The following is a 21447-nucleotide window of genomic DNA, read 5'->3' on the forward strand; positions in this document are numbered from 1 at the left end:
GGCAGGTCTGCCATACTTATGTTCCAGTAGGATTTTGTTGTTCCACCTTGCTCTCAACCCTCTGTCTGCTGCTAGCTAGACCATCACAATGGGTCAGCCATGTTGGACAGGACATGATGATGATGATGATGATGATGATGATGCTAGCTAGCTAGACCATCACAATGGGTCTGCCATGTTGGACATGCTGCTGAATAGAGATCAGTTGGCAGTTCTATGCTCTTCATGTTTGTGCTGCAGGCTGGCCCTCGGGCTCTGTCATCAGTGTGTACGCACGCACACACGCACGCACGGAGGGAAACACTGATGTGAGCTCACATGGAATAATACATTTGTTGATGGATTGTGTGGGTGAATAGAGGAGTGGACTCTCCCGGGCAGTGCAGCAAATGAGCATGTGCTGATTGACCCTCTCAGCGGAGGTGTTGAGGGGTGGCCATTAATGATAATCAGCCCGTTCCCCATATGGAGCCACACTATAAAGAGCTTACAGCCAGGACCAGCATGATTGTGCTGCACTTGTGCCTCCCCTGTTTATTTAGATTTCCAACAGCTGAGCACTATTCTAATAACTAAATGGTCAGGGTTTCTGCTAGGGCTAACCCCATCTAGTCGACTGGTCGATTGGCTGTTGGTCGACCAAGATATCTTTAGTTGGGCAGTTGCAACTTATTTTACTTTTGTCATGGTGCACAAGACATCAGTCTGATTCGCGCCTCTCGGTGGATTGATCCATTGCGGCAGCCACTGGGATGGCACAGTCCATCGCTCTTAAGACCGGATACTGAAATTGTATATGGTTATATTATATAAAAATAATGGTGCAACACTAATAAATCAAATGTTTTATAACAAATGGGCTTTCTCCCGCGTTGGATACGGTCGCTGTCTGTGGTTCTGAAACGTAATCTTAAATGCGCTGTAGAATTGCCACCTTTCCCCATGTTGCTGTGTGCATAATAACAAAGTTAACCAGCATATTGGGATTGAGAACAACGTGGCGGAGGCAGCAGCAGCAGAGACGAGGAAACAGCCCTTGCCTAAATGTCTAAGAAAATCGAGGAGAGAGGAAACCCCAACCTAATTAGGTCTTTAATCAATAGCCTAACTGTTAAATGTGCCTGGCTTTATACATCATCCACATACAGTGCCTTCGGAAAGTATTCAGACCCCTTGACTTTTTCCACATTGTTACGTTACAGCCGTATTCTAAAATTGATTAAATTGTTTTTTTCCCCCTCATCGATTTATAGACATTACCGCGTAATGACAAAGCAAAAACAGGTTTTTAGAAATTGTTGCTAATTTATACAAAAAAGCTGAAATATAAAATGTACATAACTATTCAGAGCTTTTACTCAGTACTTTGTTGAAGCACCTTTTGCAGCGATTACAGCATCGATTCGGTATGGCACCTCTGTATTTGGGGAGTGTCTCCCATTCTTCTCTGCACATCCTCTCAAGCTCTGCCAGGTTGGATGCGGAGTGTTGCTGCACAGCTATTTTCAGGTTTCTCCAGAGATGTCTGGGCTCTGGCTGGGCCACTCAAGGACATTCAGAGACTTGTCCCGAAGCCACTCCTGCATTGTCTTGGCTGTGTGCTTAGGGTTGTTGTCCTGATGGAAGGTGAACCTTCACCCGAGTCTGAGGTCCTGAGCGCTCTGGAGCAGGTTTTCACCAAGGATCTCTCTGTACTCAGACCAGGATTTCTCTGTTCATCTTTCCCTCGATCTGGACTAGTCCCTGCCGCTGAAAAACATCCCCACAGCATGATGCTGCCACCACCACCATGCTTCACCGTAGGGATTTACATTTACATTTAAGTAATTTAGCAGACGCTCTTATCCAGAGCGACTTACAAATTGGATGGTGCCAGGTTACCTCCAGAAGTGACACTTGCCACTCAGGCCAAAGAGTTCATTCAGATAAACACTTGCAATAAACACTTGCTGTGCTGTGGTGCCTTTTCAGTAGGCAGGTGAGTGAGACAACATGCGCCAGTCACACAGGCCCTTGCTGTCATTTTTTTTTAACACAGTGTGACCAACGTGGTCTTTATTGGGTAATTTTTTTGTGTCTTAATTATTTAATTAAACAGTGTGCTTAAAGCATCAGACAAGCTCAATGCATTTTATTTATTTTATTCAAACACATAGGGTTTGTTTGTCTGTGTATGGAAAAATAAGTTTAAACATTTTGACCAATCTATTGGTCGAAAGAACAGGACGACTCTCGGTCGACCAAGATTTTTTGAGGGTCGGGGACTGCCCTCATTTCCCCCAAAATATGCTTTTCTTGTTTTTAAGTGGAGCGGGTTTGAATTGAATTTACTTAATGAATATTCTTCATTCAACTTTCATTTTCCAATGTTAGAATTTACAGGGTAGAGAGAAGTTCTCAGTTTTAAACCAACGTTTGACATGTAGATTAAAAAAACATTGTTATACGGTTTGAGATACTCAGAAGGACACTGTTATTGTCATCTGCTAACGTATTGTCATGATTTTGTGTGTGTGTGTGTGTGTGTTTGTGTGTGTGTGTGTGTGTGCACCTCGCTCCCACAGTACTGAAGTACATGCAGTTTGTGGAGGACTACTCGGAGCCCCAGCCCTCACTCTTCTACCAGACACCGCAGAGCGAGAGCATCTACGAGCAACGCAACAAGCGCTTCCAGGAAGTCTACAGCTTCAACGACTCGTATAGCAGCAATGACTCTGTTCACGAGCCCCTCCCACCCCCGGCACTGCCACCCAAACAGAGGCAGCTGGTGAGCTACAGCCCAACAGCTCACCTCACACACTGAAGCCACACCGAGGCCTCACACCCATCAGTAGCACAGCGTACAGTACACCAGCCCACCCTGTACATGCACATCCACCGCTTACTATGCCCAATGCATATACATTTAAAGTAACTAATTTTCTCATGATATATTGTTCCAAGTCTGTAAGATTGAGTGGCGGGTGAGTCCATAATGTTTTATCCCATGCATATATAATGGAGGAAGAAAAGCAGGGTGATTTGAAAGTCCTGAACATCCAAATGGCAAGCGATGCTGCAGAGCCCTTGGTAGTGGTAAAACATCTCCCAACACTACTTCTATACATAAAAATCCATTTAAATGCTTTTTCAGCATCAGATTTACAATCAGTTCTATGGTAGAATTGAAATTGCTACGATTTCTGTCACAGGAAAAAAAAGTACCGGATGGCATAAGACGATTGGCCTTTTGTACAGACTAGTTCATCACTCTCCATGACGTCCCATCTTACATCCCACCACAAGGCTTGTCTTTGATTTCATCATTTTTGCTATTGTTGTGATCGTTTGAGACCTCTGCAGGGCTGTAGTAGTTCACTTCCCATGTTCAATTTAATGCCATTATCTCCGTACCAGACATTCATGGTTCGAAAAAGTAATTGATATAAATGAGGATATCCGTGCTCAAGGTTTATCCACGATTTACAAATATTTTTTTACACACTATCTAAAGCAGATCAAAATGTGAGAAACATTTCTACACGTTCTGTTGTTTGGTCTTCGGGATTACTGCATCCGAGTACATATTGGGTGTAGATTAAGACTATTTACATCACAAAAATCTCTCTGGAGCAGGGAAAGAAAACAAGGATTGATTTGAAGCTATAGATGTAGGGAGGGCAAGGAAAGGGTGTTTTGTGTTTCATGTCATCAAAAAGTTGTTTCTGGGCTGGCTGTTGATAAGTCATGTCCACTGGGTGTACTTTCTGATTGCCGGAATGAATAGACTTCTCCCCGAGCAGGAAGTCCACCTACAACTGGTCCAAAGCTGAGAAAGTAGCTAGTTCTGTACGTTTAGGCCAGTCACCTGCTTTGCACAGTATGTAGGCATAGCTTGAACTGCAACAGTAATTAGTTTGTCAATTATATACAATATATAGGATATGGAATCTGAGCTAAAGTATTTTAAATTGCTGTCGAGTACCCAGCCGAGTGTGAAAATTGTATGGTCGATGAATCTCATTCAGGCCTAGCTCTCTCTGGTAAAGCATGTGGTGTTGCTATATGTGGTCTCGGGTCTGAAATGTCCATTCCCTCCCTAACTCACTGCAATTGTCATGTATGAGATGGAGAACGTTTCTACGTTTTCCCTTTTGCCATGACGTTGTGTTCAAATTTTGCATTTGATTTTACTGTCCAATCTCTTCCGTTTTTTGTTGTTGCTTATTTTCCATTGCACTCATCAAATCTCATTCCTTTTTTTCTTTCTGGAAAGCCCACTCTCCATCAGAGCGATTCGTAATACTGAGGTAACCGTAGAATATTAGAGAACGCTTAGGACTAGTGTGACTCTACTTTAACGCTTTGTCTGCTGTAACAGTATTTTAGTCCGTCAATCCTCTTCTTTCCTGCTGCTTCTATTGTGTGCTTAACTATCTGCGTAAACCTACGTCTTCTTCCGCTAACTAACATCTCCCACTGCACTTTATCTCTGCTCCTCTCTCTTTCTCTCTCTCTCTTTCTCTCTCTCTCTCTCTCTCTCTCTCTCTCTCTCTCTCTGCTCTCATCTCGTCTCGTCGCATCTCGTGCTCTCTGCTCTCTCTGTCTACTTTCCCCCCCCCCCCCCCTCTTCCAGGCCTCCACTCTGCGTCTCCCTCTTCTCCTGTCCTCATCCTCTCTCTCCTGCCACCTGCCAGCAGTCGCAGGCTGCGGTGGTGGAGGAGGTGGGGTCTGCGCTCAGCATGTCCGTCTCTAACTCCTTCCTGAGCCACCAGGCCTCCCTGACCATTCCCATGGTGAGTGACACTCAATGGGCCTGTCTGCCTGTCTGTCTCTCTATATCTGCTTCTCTGCTCACTCTCTACAACAGACTTGACTTCAAATAGTATTTTTCTTTCTATAACTTTCTATGTTTGAACTTTATTTAGCCAGGCAAGTCAGGGCTAAAGTGCGGTGCTAAATAAAAAGAAAGGGGGAGTTTCATTGAACTTGTCTAGTGTAGAAATGGGACTACCTCTCTACATGATCTGGCTCTATGCTGCCTGGAGAGCCAGATGGGCGTTTTATGCAGGTTGTGGTGTGCTCCACTCGTCCCACTGCACCAGGCAACCTGGATCGAGTGCAGAAAAACCAATACTAGTTGAACCCTGTTCTGCTCCGCTCCTGCTTTTAGAACTAATAATCCAGCGAGTTAATTTATTAGCCGTTGTACACGACGTGTTCGGCTGCTAATAAGGGAGTATCTGAGGCAAAAGAATACGCACACACTGACAAACCAACTTTCAATCTTCACTCTCTGCCAGACCTCTCAATGTTTACACACTCCTAATGACAATCGTTGTCAGAGAGAAAGGATGCACTTAACATGTGTTTTTTCATCCAGCGTTTGTGAAATGTGGCACATGCAATGCATACAGATCAAAGATGATTCAGACCAGTATGAGTATTACAGTTATTTGAATCAACCGATATCATTCCTTTTCAAAACTGGCTCTTGAACCCAATCCGTGATTATTAAAGTATACAAGCCTATCAAAATGCATGTTCACTATTCTTTTCTGCCTAATGATGTAATTTTGGAGCAATGACGAGGATGAATGTTCTTGCTGAAGAACGGTTTATCCTTGTTGCAATTAAACCCATATGCATGGGATATTCAACAGATATTACAACAGACTTACAACAAGCACATTTTGTGAAAATGTCATTTTGAAGAGACTGAGTTGGAATAGGAATTCTAGCCACTGACTAACCAGTCATATACACAATATAGCCTACAGTCATATTGTTTTCTGATGGCAAGAATGCCTTCTTTCAATTATTTATTTTTTTCTTCACATTTTTACTCTTTAACCTTTTACATCTCTCGAGTAGGTTTGACCTTAATCTCTCTTTCTCTTTCCCTCTTTTCTCGCCCTCGCTCACTCAGCATAAGACAATTCTCCGGTCCTATTCTCAGGACTTTGCGCCTCTCTGCCAGTCTTCCATTCCATACCTCCTCTCATCTGTCTCTTCCCACTCTCCCATTGTCCACCAATCGCAGAGCATGGACCTAGCTGCCCCGGGCACTGGCAGCCCTGACCCTGTGCTGGTGGCCAACGGCTCACTGGACAGCTCTGGTGGCTCTCTTGCAGTCTGCCTTCCCACTGACTCTTCTTTCTCTGACACTCGTCAAACCTCTTTGGTGAGCCCTAGCTGTGTGTTGTGACAAGTGTTTGACAATGGGATTGTCTGTGAAGCGTTCGATTTGGGGGGGGGGGCGGATCTAGAGTAGGTTCTAAACATTGTTTCAATGTCAGGAACGTGATGTTCTTATCCTTGAAAATAGGCCAAGCCTTAAGTGAAAAGAAAAAAACAGGCTGTAGCCTATGTATGCTGTGGTGATTGGAACAATTGGTTCTTAGTGGTTTCACTTGAGATGATATAGCTACTTGTTTGTTTTGTCCGGCTTACTGCGAGCAGCTTTCGCATTCGCAGTATACTTTCTTTTTTTCACATTTGCTTTTTCCTGGCATTTCTGTCATTCTCTTTGCTGTCCTCCTTTTTCCTCCGTAGAGTGAAAGCGCTAATGAGGAAGTCGGGGAGGGAGAGTACGTCAATCTGTACTCATCCAGCCAAGCCAAAGGAGACGGGCCGCTCTCCCGCCGAGTAAGTAGCGTAGCCTTAGCAGAGAGAGGCGGCATGAGAAAAAGAAGAGAGCGGAGAGAGAGAGGGGTGCTTTCACAAACACAGTGCACCATGACTGACAACGGACCTCACAATCTAACCCCATTTTGAACTCGACCTGACTTCTCAGGGTTCACCGTCTCTTCGACCGCTTGGCATGCCCTGCTTCGCTGACTGTCTGTACATTACCATGGGTTGTCCTCCTTTTCCAAACCCCCCTGCCACTGGACTGTCCCCATGTCCTACTATAACCTCAAAGCACACCAAAGTCACCTCCTGTCATTGTCTGAATGAGGGTTTGTCTCCAAGTCACAGTGAGACATTTTATCACGTTCTTATACTTGACATTTGGCCGTTAAAGCCACCGGTGGTTGTCTCCGAGCGTTGGGTCAGGTCCAGATCGTAGTAACTCATTTCAACTGGAAGCATTAATGGCTTTTGTGTTTCGTCCCTGTACTTCACTTCTTCCATCAGGCCTTTTATCAGGGATGATATAATCCAATAAAATGACTAATCGCCCAGTTTAAGTCATTCTCACTCAGTTCTCCCCACATAAAAATAAATACTGGCCCCTTAGTGCATATCCTTTTGGGGTGGAGATGGGTGTACGTACAGTGCCTTCAGAAATGATTCACACCCCTTGACTTCTTCCACATTTTGTAGTGTTACAGCCTGAATTCAAAATGTATTAAATTCAGATTTTGTTACTGGCCTAAACACAATTCCCCATAATGTCAGAGTGGAATCATGTTTTTTCCAAATGTTAACAAACTCATTAAAAAAGAAAAGCTGAAATGTCTTGAGTTAGTAAGTATTCAACCCCTTATTGTTATGGCAAGACTAAATAAATTCCGGAGTAAAAATGTTCTCATAATACACAACATGACCAAAAGTATGTGGACACCTGCTCGTCAAACATCTCATTCCAAAAATCATGGCCATTAATAGGGAGTTGGTCCCCCTATAACAGCCTCCACTCTTCTGGGAAGGCGTTCCACTAGATGTTGGAACATTGCTGTAGGGACTTGCTTCCATTCAGCCACAAGAGCATTAGTGAGGTCGGGCACTGATGTTTGGCGATTAGGCCTGGCTCGCAGTCTGCGTTCCAATTCATCCCAAAGGTGTTCGATGGGGTTGAGGTCAGGACTTTGTGCAGGTCAGTCAAGTTCCACACCAATCTCGAGAAACCATTTATGTATGGACCTCTGTGCACGGGGGAATTATCATGCTGAAACAGGAAAGGGCCTTCCCCAAACTGTTGCCACAAAGTTGGAAGCACAGAATTGTCTAGAATGTCACTGTATGCTGTAGCGTTAAGATTTCCCTTCACTGGAACTAAGGGGCCTGAGCCATGAAGAACAGCCTCAGACCATCAAACTTTTCCAACAAACTTTACAGTTGGCACTATGCATTCGGGCAGGTAGTGTTCTCCTGGCATCCGCCAAACCCAGATTCGTCCTTTGAACTGCCAGATGGTGAAGCATGATTCATCCCTCCAGAGAACGCATTTCCACTGCTACAGAGTCCATTGGCGACGAGCTTTACACCACTCCAGCCGACGCTTGACATTATGCATGGTGATTCTAGGCTTGTGTGCTGCTGCTCGGCCATGGAAACCCATTTCTTGAAGTTCCCAACTAACAGTTATTGTGCTGACGTTGCTTCCAGAGGCAGTTTGGAACTCGGTAGTGAGTTTTGCAACCGAGGACAGATGATTTTTACGCGCTACGGGCTTCAGCACTCAGCGGTCCCGTTCTGTGAGCTTGTGTGGCCTATCATTTTGCGGCTGAGCTGTTGTTGACGTTTCCACTTTACAATAACAGCACTTACAGTTGACCGGGACAGCTCTAGCTCTCAGCTCTAGCAAGGCAGAATGAACTTTGTTGTAAAGGGGGCATCCTATCACTGAGCTCTTCAGTAAGGCCATTCTACTGCAACTGTTTGTCTATGGAGATTCCATGGCTGTGGGCTGGATAATAAACCCCTGTCAGCAACGAGTGTGGCTGAAATATCCGAATCCACTAATTTGAGGGGTGTCCACATACTTTTGTATATATAATGTAAGTTGCATGGACTCACTGTGTGCAATAATAGTGTTTAACATGATTTTGAATCTCTGTACCCCACATACACAATTATCTGTAATGCCCTTCAGTCGAGCAGTCAATTTCAAACACAGATTCAAGCACAAAGACCAGGGAGGTTTTCCAATTCCTCGCAAAGAAGAGCACCTATTGTTAGAGGGGTAAAAAAAACTAAACAAAACAAAAACATATATTGAATATTTGTTTGATCATGGTTAAGTTACACTTTGGATGGTGTATCAATAGACCGTCACTCCAAAGATACAGGAGGCCTTCCTAACTCAGTTGCCAGAGAGGAAGGAAACCGTTCAGGGATTTCACCATGAGGCCAATTGTGACTTTAAAACAGTTAGAGTTTAATGTCTGTAATAGGAGAACTGAGGATGGATCAACAACATTGTAGTTACTCCACAATATTAACCTAATTGACAGAGTGAAAAGAAGGAAGCCTGTACAGAATAAAAAATATTTCAACAAGTTTACAACAAGACACTAAAGTAATACTGCAAAAATGTGGCAAAGTAATTCACTTTTTGTCCTGAATACAAAGTGTTATGTTTAGGGCAAATCCAATACAACACATTACTGAATACCACTCTCCATATTTTCAAGCATAGAGGTGGCTGCATCATGTTATGGGTATGCTTGTAATTGTTAAGGACTGGGGAGTTTTTCAGGATAAAAAGAAACGGAATGGAGCTATTCCAACGTATTGACTCGGGGTTGAATACTTATCCAACAAAGATATATTAGTGTTTTTATTTTTCATAAATTCTAACATTTGTAAAAAATGTTTCTTCCACTTTGACATTACAGAGTATTTTGTGTAGATCATTGACAAACAAATGCAATTTAAATCCATTTTAATCCCACTTTGTAACACAACAAAATTTGGAAAAAGTCTAAGGCTGTGAATGGTTTCTGAAGGCACTGTATAGAGCCCCACAGTGCAGGTGTCATAATACCCATAAAACCTAGCAGTCAAACTAGGAAATGGTTCCAATTCTTTTTCCACCATTAATTTTTCCCTCAGGGAATTTAAGAAACACTTAAAGGCTGTGTTTCATGTAGGCTTACCCTGGCGTGACGTTCTGATAACCATGTCAATCTCTCTTAGCATTTCATTTTGGGGGGGTAAATACAGGTGAATATATTGATAAAAGTCACCTTGTCCTAGAGAGATTTACACAGTTATCAAAACGTCATGCCAGGGTAAGCCTACAGTACACAAAAAATATATTTGAAGTGTTTCTAAAATCCCCTGTCAGAAAAATAAAAGGTGGGGGAAACGATTCGAACCATTTCTCTTAGCTGTATATTTACTGTTACACTTGCACTAGAGAAGTAAGGCTGGAGTTATGCATGTATGCATACAGCATTTTGATAATGAAAGTGTGTGAACTACCATTGCCTGTTTTACCCAAACCTGACTGAACAACTCACTGAATACTAAGTTGCTTAAACAGCGTAACATACGATCACATCTACCTTAACTAAGAAAGCATGTTCACCTTTTAACATGACCTCGGGGTCATGTTCATTAGGCACCAAACAGAAGAACATGTACTGAAACAGGGATAGAAATGTCCAATGAGAATCTCACATTTTAGTATTCCACTTCAAATGTTTTCCATTGCGTGCCCTAATGAACATGAACTCAGGCTGCTGGATTTGGTGCGAGACCTGTCCCTGTCCTAACTACGTTGTGTGTCATTGTCAGGACTCATCCGCCATAGATGACTCACTGGAGGACACTGCCTCAGAGAACCCACTGTGCACGGACACGTGCAATGACAGGTAAGTGTCCATGCCATGGCGAACTGTCCCTTCTGTTAGTTCATCATTCTCCATTGTTCCTACTCTCGATTGACAATAGGAAGGGTTCGACAAGTGAACCTATAATGATTTTGATATTGCATCTTAAATCACCCTCCTCCCCCTCCCCCTTTTTGTTATTCTCTTTTTTCTCGCTCTCAGCCGAAGGCAAAAGTCCTCAGAAGAAGGGCCGAGTAGCGAGGAGACAGATGAACTTTCCCTCATCGATCACATGGAGATCATGTCCCGGATAACACTAAAGCAGAAGGTAAACGTGCTTCTTAGTTTCTACTATTGCGGGTCAGTCCATTTTACCTCGAGGCTCTTGCAGCTCAATCCGTTTATAATCACAGGAAAGGCCTCTTTCTATGAGACACTTCATAGGAATCTACAAGAAGGATACTCATAATACTAAATAAGCCTCCACCCCAAAGCTGCTTACAGAGAGCCTGTCCTCTGCTACCCCATGCCTCTGTAACTCAATGTTACAATCTCACAGTAGATGATAAGTATGTTATTATCGGCGAAAAGCTAGAGTTGGCATGGCAAGGTCAGACCGGCTTTAGTAGTGCATATCTCCTTATAGATAACCCTCTCACGGCTAACAAGTCTGGCTTTTCAAAACATATTTTTCTATATTGTCGGTACGGTTTAATCAGGATAGTCACTCGTAGGGCTACGCTGGGACTCATCACGAAGTCAACGCTTAGGCTAATCCTCTCTCCCCGTACAACTTTTTCATCTGTCCGTGTGATACCAGAGCGACGACGGTCCAGATGTCCGAGCCGGATCGGGGGATATTTTATTAGTCCACGCCACAGAAACAGACCGCAAAGGTATGTATGACCTCCGTAGCGTACACGCACAAACACACACGCACACACACACACAGACACACACATCCCCCAGAGGAGACTAGTACATGTGGTCTGTGTCCACTCAGTAGGGCGGGTCTCTCCCCACCCTCCTACTTCTATACCTCATAATTACTGGAATCAACTGCACTGTATGTCATGCTTTTGTATGCCAATGTTTTGCATATAAAACCAAGTAGGTTTTTTGATGTTTATTTAGTGGTGACCTACCGAAGTTGAATGTGTTACTGTCAATAATACGTCTTTTTTCCGTAATAGACCCAGACTTTCCTTCCCTCAGATGGGAGCTCTTGACAAATGAGAGGATATTTAGTGATCTCCTGTGGCGTCTTCTTTTCCAGATCTTGTCTTGTACTGTGAGGCTTTCCTGACGACGTACAGAACATTTATAACCCCCGAGGACCTCATCAAAAAGCTGCACTACAGATATCCTTTCCATGCTTCACATGTCGTCCAAGGGCCACTCACCAAAAAAAGGCTTCAGAAAAACTATTCTGTGACCCAGGAAACGAAACGGCCTAGTTTCAACATCTTTACGTAGATCATTTTATGAATATGAACACTGTGTGGGTTAAAACGTGTAAAAGTTGCACATTAATTACATATTATAAATAAAAGGTACAATTTTGAAATCATAGTGCATTTTGGGTCATTTCCCCTAGTTGAGGTTGTTAGACCTTGGTTACAATTGTTACACATGTTCCGTTGTCCATGCTTGCAGAAAGCAGCTTATGTACTGGACCGGAGAAATTCCGAAATAATACGAGATAAGAAGCTGTTCAAATGTGCTAAATAGAATTTTTCTCAGATGCCAGAACAACGCTATATGTAGCTGTCAGGACCTTGAATGTTTCGAGAGCTGTGTTACCGAGCAAACGTTGTGCGGTCTTTAGTTTAGCGAGCAGTCAAATGCAACGATGGCCCTTGTTATGCTAAATACAGCTGCTAAAGCATCTTATATTAACTAAGAACCACTACATGCTTAAAACATATTTCCTCATTTCGGGGGTTCACCTGGATCAGCGAAGGACCGGTAACGTGTTGCTTGACCTTATGCAAGGATGAACACACAAATGAATGTGCAACTTTGACAAGTTTTGAACCACAGCGTTCATATTCATAACATTATCTACGTAGAGAAGAAACAGATTTTTGGTAGCTTGCCCTTGATTAATGTGGACAGAGAGCTTCCTTCAACAACGTTGGCCTGCTTGGTTGAGACGATAGGGAATGGGAAGCAAAATCCTTACGATAGACGTAAACACTGAATACTATAAGATTGGAGACTGTTTCGCTTAACCCCTCCACACATACACCAGATTTAGTCACAGCCCAGACACCTTCAAGAAGAGAGTCAGCAAAAACACCTTCTTCGTTCTGGTCCGTGTGGTGGATGAGCTGTGGTGAGTTCCCTAGGCTGTCATTTGACTAGAAAACTGTCTATCAAAAACCTACACTCTGCAAAGACCATTTTTCATGTCCTGATTCTTATTCGCATTTCCTTTTGCGAAAGGGGGGAGGGCTTAACTGGTTATGATTCATTTTCAATTAAACGCCTCGTGTCTTTTTCCTGTCTTTTTTTCTCCTTCACCACCACTCTCATATCCCTCCGTTCCCTCGGCTTTGGAACTGTGTGCGTGTGTCAGTCTGGTGGAGATGACGGAGGACATCCTGAAGCAGCTGATGGACCTGGTGTTCAGGCTGGTGTGTAACGGTGAGCTGAGCCTGGCCCGCGTGCTCCGCAAGAACATCCTGGACAAGGTGGAGCAGAGGAAGTTGCTGCGCTACACCAACTCCCTTAAACCACTGGCCGCGCGAGGTGTCGCTGCCAGGTAGGCCCGCCCACAATTCGTGCAGGAGAATACTGTGACAGCTCAAACCTTGCATTTTGTATTGTTTCAGAGAAAGCTACCATTTAGAAATGTTCAGCTCCGCAACAGTAACAGAATTCTTTGTTGTTTTCTGAACATCAATGTATCAGAGTGTCTAGTTCTAACTCTGGCCATATTTACTTTTTCCGTTGTCTTTAGACCGGGGACCCTGCATGATTTCCGCAGTCACGAGATTGCTGACCAGCTAACTCTCCTGGACGCGGAGCTCTTCTACAAAATTGAGGTAACGCATCCAAGCATGTCCTTCTCCTCCTGCATATGCTGCCCCTCTCTAAAAAGTCCTTATTCGTGTGACTCTGTCTCCCTCTACACAGATCCCTGAGGTGTTGCTTTGGGCTAAGGAGCAGAACGAGGAAAAGAGTCCCAACCTCACACAATTCACAGAGCACTTTAACAACATGTCATACTGGTAAGCCTGAGCCCCAAATCTTAACTTAGTCACCACAGTGCTTCTCTTCGTCCCTGCAGTACTTCACTGCCCTCTCCGATAGGAAAGCAGCCAGGTCTGGAGAACGTGATGACAAACTGATGCATCTCTCCTCCTTCGTGTCTCCCTCAGGGTACGCTCCATAATCATTCTGCAGGAGAAAGCCCAGGACCGAGAAAAGCTCCTCCTTAAATTCATCAAAATAATGAAGGTATACCTGTTTGAAATGTGGATACTTAAGAATGTGCAAAACAGTGGTATTGGGAGGGTTTGTTAAAAAAGCAACAAATTCTCAAGTGCATTTTAAGATGGTTTCCCTTCACTGTCTTGCAGCACTTACGGAAGCTAAATAATTTCAACTCGTATTTGGCAATATTATCTGCCTTGGATTCGGCTCCCATCCGAAGACTGGAATGGCAGAAAACAACCTCAGAGGTGAGTTGGACTGTGTTGTCTAATAGATGTCCAAAGATTGCTCTGGAACACTTGGTTTATTGTTAATCTTTCCTTCGCAGCACTTTACTGTAAGATTAAATCTCTACATGTGTTGTGTTTGAGGTTAACATGGCTGTCACTGTTCTGTTTACAGGGCCTAGAGGAATACTGCACGTTGATAGACAGTTCCTCGTCGTTCCGGGCCTACCGAGCGGCACTGGCAGACGTGGAGCCCCCATGTATACCATACCTGTAAGTCAAACTGCTGGGTTGGAAGGTGTATATGCACTTTGTCACAAGTGACACAAATGTATTTGCACATCTCCAATATGTATTGCTTACTGTGTATTTCTCGTCTTTATTGTACTGACTGTTTCTTGTTTTGTTTATTTCCCACACGACACATAGGGGACTTATCCTCCAGGACTTAACCTTTGTCCATCTGGGCAACCCTGACCTCATCAACGGGAAGGTCAACTTCTCAAAGCGCTGGCAGCAGTTCAATATCCTGGACAGCATGAGGCGCTTCCAGCAAGTGTACGTATATAGTGGCCAACAGATCTGGGAGAACTCTATTTTGAACTATTCCTTGTGGAAAGTAACTATTTTTCCAGGGGAACAAATATTTACTTTGGAGGTGACTACAACTATTTGAATAAAGATCCCAAAAAAGTACTACATTTTCAAACTATTTGAATACAGATCTCAGGAAGTGACTACTTTTCAAAACTATTTGACTACAGATCTCAGGAAGTGACTACTTTTCTGAAACTGTTGGATTGGCTACTTTCAACTAATGACAGGGCTGTATCTGGAACTGCATGCTAAAGAAAGAAATATAATTAATAGAGGACACAATCTCCTATACTATTCCGGTTTATCTGACAGTCATATTTCATCTACACAATACATTTTCTGAATGTCCATTGCCCAACGTGTACATAATCAAGTCAAACCAATTATATTTTATACAGATAAGTATAAATAAGTTGTGACGCTCAACTACTGCATGACTCTTTGAACATGCCACTGAAAAGGTTGAAAGCAGCATTTCATTTTATAATTAAAAGCCATTTGCAAACAGCAAGTTGGATGCTTAGCAAAAAAAAGTTTGAACCTTTTTGTCCATCTGAGGGTAAGTGTTCTTGTTTCAAACACACACACACCACACCATCTTTAAAGGGATGTTCCATCTACCTTGACTGTAGTTGATTCAATAAGGCAGTTTTGGGATATTTTGTTTCCTTTCGACACTTAATAACCATATTTTGTTACAGTTCGCGTTCTCAGTAACACTTAACATTTAAACTGTTCGTGTGCCTGTGTAGTAAAACTGTCATTACTTTTGGAGCAACATTTTATTAGTATGTTACATGATACTTTGGTAATTGCATTTTAATTGCATAGCAATGAGCTGAGTTTTTGTTTCTTCTGTACACAGGAAAAGTAACTGTTCCTTATTCCACTTTATTCCACTCCGTTATTATGCAATTATAAAGCAATGTCCAAAGTCCTATGTAATAACAATGTTGCTATTGTAATAATCACAAAGTTACTACACATGTATTATAACTTGATAACAAGTGCTACTTATGTATCACTCATTATGAAAATATATTTGTTATTAATTTTGAAGCTGCAAAGGTGATCTACTCTATCGTTGAGATTATTTTAATTCTAGGCTATAGGCTATATTAAGATTCATATCTAAGTGCCCTCAAACAATGTGCTTATAATCATATATTTAGACTAATTCAACTAACTTGTAGTTTTTTGTTGTTCATCAAATATTTGGCAGCCATCGAATAAATATATATATATTCAAATACCTTCAAAATATTTATTTGAAAATCCAAGAAAATAGTTGCCTTTTAGTTGAAACTCTATATAAACTATATTTGACTACCTTAAGTATTTGAAAAGTTGGTATTTTCAAATAAACTACAAAATATAACTATTTTCTGCCCAGGTCTGGTGGCCAATCTGTCCGTTGCTGTCATACAGCTTTATGTCCAATGCACTTTTCTTTCTCCCCCGAAAAATGTTTTGGAATGTTATGATATTTTCCTTGGACTTTTCCCACCTTTGCAATGTTTAGATGGTGTTTTCCCTCTCTCCCAGGCATTATGATCTGAAACACAACGACGACATCGTCTCCTTTTTCAATGACTTCAGCGACCACCTGGCAGAGGAGGCTCTGTGGGAGCTGTCTCTAAAGATCAAACCTCGGAACATTACGCGGCGCAAAACGGAGCGCGAAGAGAAGACATAGGAACGTGTCCCGCTCTATTGGATCTTTGGTCATTTTACAAAATCATGGAATTACAAGAGACTACAAACAAGTAGAACTGTGAAGGCAGCTAAAAGACTGTGGATGATTTTTTTATTTTATTTTTTGGACATCTCAGACTTGGGATTCTCTGTTTGGGATTGCGCTCAGTCTGTGTGTGAGTAAAGCCAGTGAGAGAGACACTGCATTGTTGTAAGGCTCACAAAAAGATTCCTCATGTTCACCTTTGTCACCAACCTCATCCACCCGATGCCATATTATGGGTATGGTCCAAGCATTACAGGATACGCTAGGGGTTGTCCTCTCACAACCCAAGACATTGCCCTGACTAAAACCTTATCATACTGATGTGGGCCATGGGAAACACTGCCCAATGTCACTCAGTTTAGACTTTTTTATACGGGACTCCAGACCCTTTTTTTGCTGCCACAAACTGTGACGCTGTATCGCCTGACATGGCAAAGAACTGCTATGGGTGGTGCAGAACTTTGAGCAAAGACACTCGTCACCTGGGTCTGCTTCTAGACTGGTGGGAAAATATATATTACTGGTGCACATAAGACATCATTTTGTCATTAAAAAACATGTTTTTTTCAAGGAAGTGTTGTATGTATGATACTGTCTGACTGATGCAATGCAGTTTTTGTTTTGTTCTTTAAAAGGATGTGAAAATTATACTTCCGAAATGCGGAGAAGTGATACATGAAGTTCATATACAGTGGGGTCCGGAATTATTGGATCCCTTGATAAAGATGGGCAAAGAAGACTGTATAAAATGAACAATACAAATGCTGAACTATATTGTATATAAATATATTGTGTATAAATTGTTCTGTTGCTTGGTAAAGTTCATGATGCCATTGACCTTAACAAGGGCTCCAGGACCAGTGGAAGCAAAATAGCCCCATAACATCAAAGATCTACCACCATATTTTACAGTAGGAATGAGGTATTTTCTGCCTATGCATTTTTCTTTCGAAAGCCAAACCCACCATTGATGTGCATGGCCAATGAGCTCTGTTTTCATGTCATCTGACCATAGCAGCGCCTGGAGTTTGCTAAATGGCATTGGCACTTGGATTGGAGCCAGTGCTATGGTCATATGACATGAAAATAGAGCTCCTTGGGTTTGGCTTTCAAAAGAGCAATGCATATGCAGGAAAAACCTAATTCCTACTGTAAGATATGGTGGTGTTTTTTTAAATGATATGGGGCTATTTTGCTTCCTCTAGTCCTCAACGGCGTCATTAACTTTACCAAGTACCAGTACATTTTAGCCAAAAACCTGGTTGCCTCTGCCAGAAGGCTGAAACTTTTCCACAAGCGAATCTTCCAGCAAAACATTAACCCCAAGCACATGTTAAAAATAATCCAAAAAGAAATGGTTAATTGACCACAAAATCAACATTTTGAACCTCATTGAAAACCTGTGGTTTGAAGCATTCTGTATGGAGGAATAATCTAAGATCCCTCCGAATGTGTTCTCCAATCTCATAAAACATTTTAGAAAAATGCTTTGTCGTTATCCTGGCAAGGGGAGGGTTGCTGGAGAATTGAAAACGGGATCCAATACATTTTACCCTTTTTTTATTTATTTTATTTATTTTAAACAATCTCTTTCTTTGAAAATTTGTATTAGTATAAAATAATATTTATTTTTGCATTTTTACAGTCTTTTTTGCATATCTTTATCAAGGGATCCAATAATTCCAGACCCCACTGTACTTGCACTTAAAAATCAAATGAACAAAAAAGTGATGTGATGTATGTGTCATGGGAGCTGTACATAGCAGTGAACATTAGAAACATTACAGCAATCAGAAGTGGACCTGGTCGCCATCCCTCTACTGTTTAATCTGGATGGTGAATGAAGGCCTTTTATACAGAACAAAAATATAAACGCAACATGTAAAGTGTTGGTTTCATGAGCTGAAATAAAAGATCCCAGAAATTTTCCATATGCACAAAAAGCTTATTTCTCTCAAATTTTGTGCACACATTTGTTTACATCCCTTTTAGTGAGCATTTCTCCTTTGCCAAGATGATCCATCTAGCTGATATGTGTGGTAAATCAAGAAGCTGATTAAACAGCATGATCATTACACAGGTGTACCTTGTGCTAGGGACAATAAAAGGCCACTCTAAAATGTACAGTTTTGTCACCACAGATGGTTCAAGATTGAGGGAGCGTGAAATTGGCATGCTGACTGCAGGAATGTCCACCAGAGCTGTTGCAATATAATTTAATATTAATTTATCTACCACAAGCCGCCTCCAATGTTGTTTTAGAGAATTTGGCAGTACTTCCAACCAGACTCACAACCGCAGACCATGTGTAACCACGTCAGCCCAGGACCTCCACATCTAGCTTCTTCACCTGCGGGATCATCTGAGACCAACCAGTGGACAGCTGATGAAACTGTGGGTTTGCACAACCATAAACCGTCTCAGGGAAGCTCATCTGTGTGCTCGTCATCCTCACCAGAGTCTTGTCCTGACTGCAGATTGGCGTCATAACCAATTTCAGTAGACAAATGCTCACCTTCAATGACCACTAGCATGCTGGAGAAGTGTGCTCTTCATGGATGCAGCCCGGTTTCAACTGTACCGGGCAGATGGCGTTGTGTGGGCGAGCGGTTTGCTGATGTCAACATTGTGAACAGAGTGCCCCATGTTGTCGGTGGGGTTATGGTATGGGCAGGTATAAGCTACGGATAATGAACACAATTGCATGTTATCAATGGCAATTTCAATGCATAGAGATACCGTGACAAGACCCTGAGGCCCATTGTCGTGCCTTTCATCCGCCGCCATCACCTCATGTTTCAACATCATGCACGGCCACATGTCGCAAGGATCTGTACACAATTCCTGGAAGCTGAAAATGTCCCAGTTCTTCCATGGCCTGTATACTCACTAGATATGTCACCCATTGAGCACGTTTGAGATGCTCTGGATCAGTGTATGACAGCGTTTTCCAGTTCCCGCCAATATCCAGTAACTTGGCACAACAATTGAGTGGGACAACATTCCACAAGCAACAGCCTGATCAACTCTATGCAAAGGAGATGTGCCTCGCTGCACACCAAGTTTTGCCTGGTTTTCTGATCCAACGCCCCTACCTATTTTGTTAAGGTATCTGAGACCAACAGATGCATATCTGTATTCCCAGTCGTGAAATCCGTAGATTAAGGCCTATTGTCTGCTTTCCTTATTTGAACTGTAACTCCGTAAAATCTTTGAAATTGTTTCATGTTGCGTTTTATATTTTTCTTCAGTGTATATCGCAAATACAAGATGGCACATTAACACCATTATCCCTTGACGTAATCAACCCTACCAGACCACACAAATCCCTGTGCAAATAAATAAAACCTGCAGTATTTCTTCATGAGCTGTTGGCATTATTCCTTCTCCCCGCCATAGTCATACCATGCAGTCTGCACTTGCGTGTTATCAAGTAAGCATAGAATGAATGGAGGGTCAATGGAGGTTTTCCTTATGAATAAAACATACAGTCCCAGTCAAGAGTCTTTCTTTATTTGACTATTTTCTACATTGTAGAATAATAGTGAAGAAGTCAAAACTATGAAATAACACATATGGAATCATGTAGTAACCAAAAAAGTGTTAAACAAATCAAAATATATATATTTGAGATTATTCAAAGTAGCCACCCTTTGCCTTAATGACAGCTTTGCACACACTTGGCATTCTCTCAACCAGCTTCATCAGGAATGCTTTTCCAACAGTCTTGGCTGCTTTTCCTTCACTCTACGGTCCAACTCATCCCCAAACCATCTCAATTGGGTTGAGGACAGGGGATTGTGGAGGCCAGGTCATATGATGCAGCACTCCATCACTCTCCTTCTTGGTCAAATAGCCCTGACACAGCCTAGAGGTGTGTTGGGTCAATGTCCTGTTGAAAAACAAAATGATAGTCCCACTAAGCGCAAACCAGATGGGATGGCGTATCCCTGCAGAATGCTGTGGTAGCCATGCTGGTTAAATATGCCTTAAATTCTAAATAAATCACAGACGTGTCACCAGCAAAGCACCATCACACCTCCATTCTTCACGGTGGGAACCACGCATGCGGAGATCATCCATTCACCTACTCTGCATCTCACAAGACAGCGGTTGGAACCAAACATCTCAAATTTGGACTTCCACTGATATGTCCATTTGCTCGTGTTTCTTGGCCCAAGCAAGTCTTCTTCTTATTGGTGTCCTTTAGTAGTGGTGTTTTTGCAGAAATTCAACCATGACGGCCTGATTCACGCAGTCTCCTCTGAACAGATGGTGTTGAGATGTGTCTGTTACTTGAACTCTGTGAAGCATTTATTTGGGCTGCAATCTGAAGTGCAGTTAACTAATGAACTCATCCTCTACAGCAGAGGTAACTCTGGGTCTTCCTTTCCTTTGGCGGTCCTTATGAGAGAGCCAGTTTCATCATAGCACTTGATGGTTTTTGCGACTGCACTTGAAGAAACTTTAAAAGTTCTTGAAATTTTCCCGATTGACTGACCTTCATGTCTTCTTAATTAACCAGCATGGCTACCACAGCATTCTGCAGGGATACGCCATCCCATCTGGGTTGCACTTAGTGAGACTATCATTTTGTTTTTCAACAGGACATTAACCCAACACACCTCCGGGCTGTGTCAGGGCTATTTGTCCAAGGAGAGTACTGATGGACTGTTGTTTCTCTTAGCTTTTTTGAGCTGTTCTTGCCATAATATGGACTTGGTATTTTACCAAATAGGGCTATCTTCTGTATACCACCCTTACCTTGTCACAACACAACTGATTGGCTCAAAAGCATTAAGAAGGAAAGACATTCCACAAATTAACTTTTAACAAGGCACACCTGTTAATTGAAATGCATTCCAGGTGACTACCTCATGAAGCTGGTTGAGAGAATGCCAAGGGTGTGCAAAGCTGTCATCAAGGCAAAGGGTAGCTACTTTGAAGAATCTCAAAT

General features: G+C 42.4%; 1 protein-coding gene across 3 annotated transcripts in view; it reads left to right on the forward strand.

Annotated features, from left to right (window-relative positions):
• The window catches only part of LOC111957802 (rap guanine nucleotide exchange factor 1), a 51414-nt gene extending 32995 nt beyond the window's left edge, over window positions 1-18419 (forward strand). The window contains exons 10-25 of one of the 3 annotated variants that reach the window (XM_023978818.2): window positions 2565-2767; window positions 6023-6163; window positions 6535-6627; window positions 10450-10526; window positions 10707-10812; window positions 11305-11380; window positions 11761-11845; window positions 12730-12822; window positions 13066-13251; window positions 13450-13534; window positions 13626-13720; window positions 13871-13949; window positions 14072-14173; window positions 14328-14425; window positions 14582-14710; window positions 16295-18419. In XM_023978818.2, the coding sequence (XP_023834586.1) occupies window positions 2565-2767; window positions 6023-6163; window positions 6535-6627; window positions 10450-10526; window positions 10707-10812; window positions 11305-11380; window positions 11761-11845; window positions 12730-12822; window positions 13066-13251; window positions 13450-13534; window positions 13626-13720; window positions 13871-13949; window positions 14072-14173; window positions 14328-14425; window positions 14582-14710; window positions 16295-16445 (1799 nt within the window). In that variant the 3' untranslated portion in view covers window positions 16446-18419. The remainder of the gene's footprint in view (window positions 1-2564; window positions 2768-6022; window positions 6164-6534; window positions 6628-10449; window positions 10527-10706; window positions 10813-11304; window positions 11381-11760; window positions 11846-12729; window positions 12823-13065; window positions 13252-13449; window positions 13535-13625; window positions 13721-13870; window positions 13950-14071; window positions 14174-14327; window positions 14426-14581; window positions 14711-16294) is intronic. The other 2 variants (XM_023978819.3, XM_023978820.2) reach the window with 2 other exon arrangements.
• Window positions 18420-21447: the final 3028 nt, after the last annotated feature.

This window comes from Salvelinus sp. IW2-2015, linkage group LG33, assembly GCF_002910315.2.
Source record: "Salvelinus sp. IW2-2015 linkage group LG33, ASM291031v2, whole genome shotgun sequence".
Classification (NCBI taxonomy): Eukaryota; Metazoa; Chordata; class Actinopteri; order Salmoniformes; family Salmonidae; genus Salvelinus; species Salvelinus sp. IW2-2015.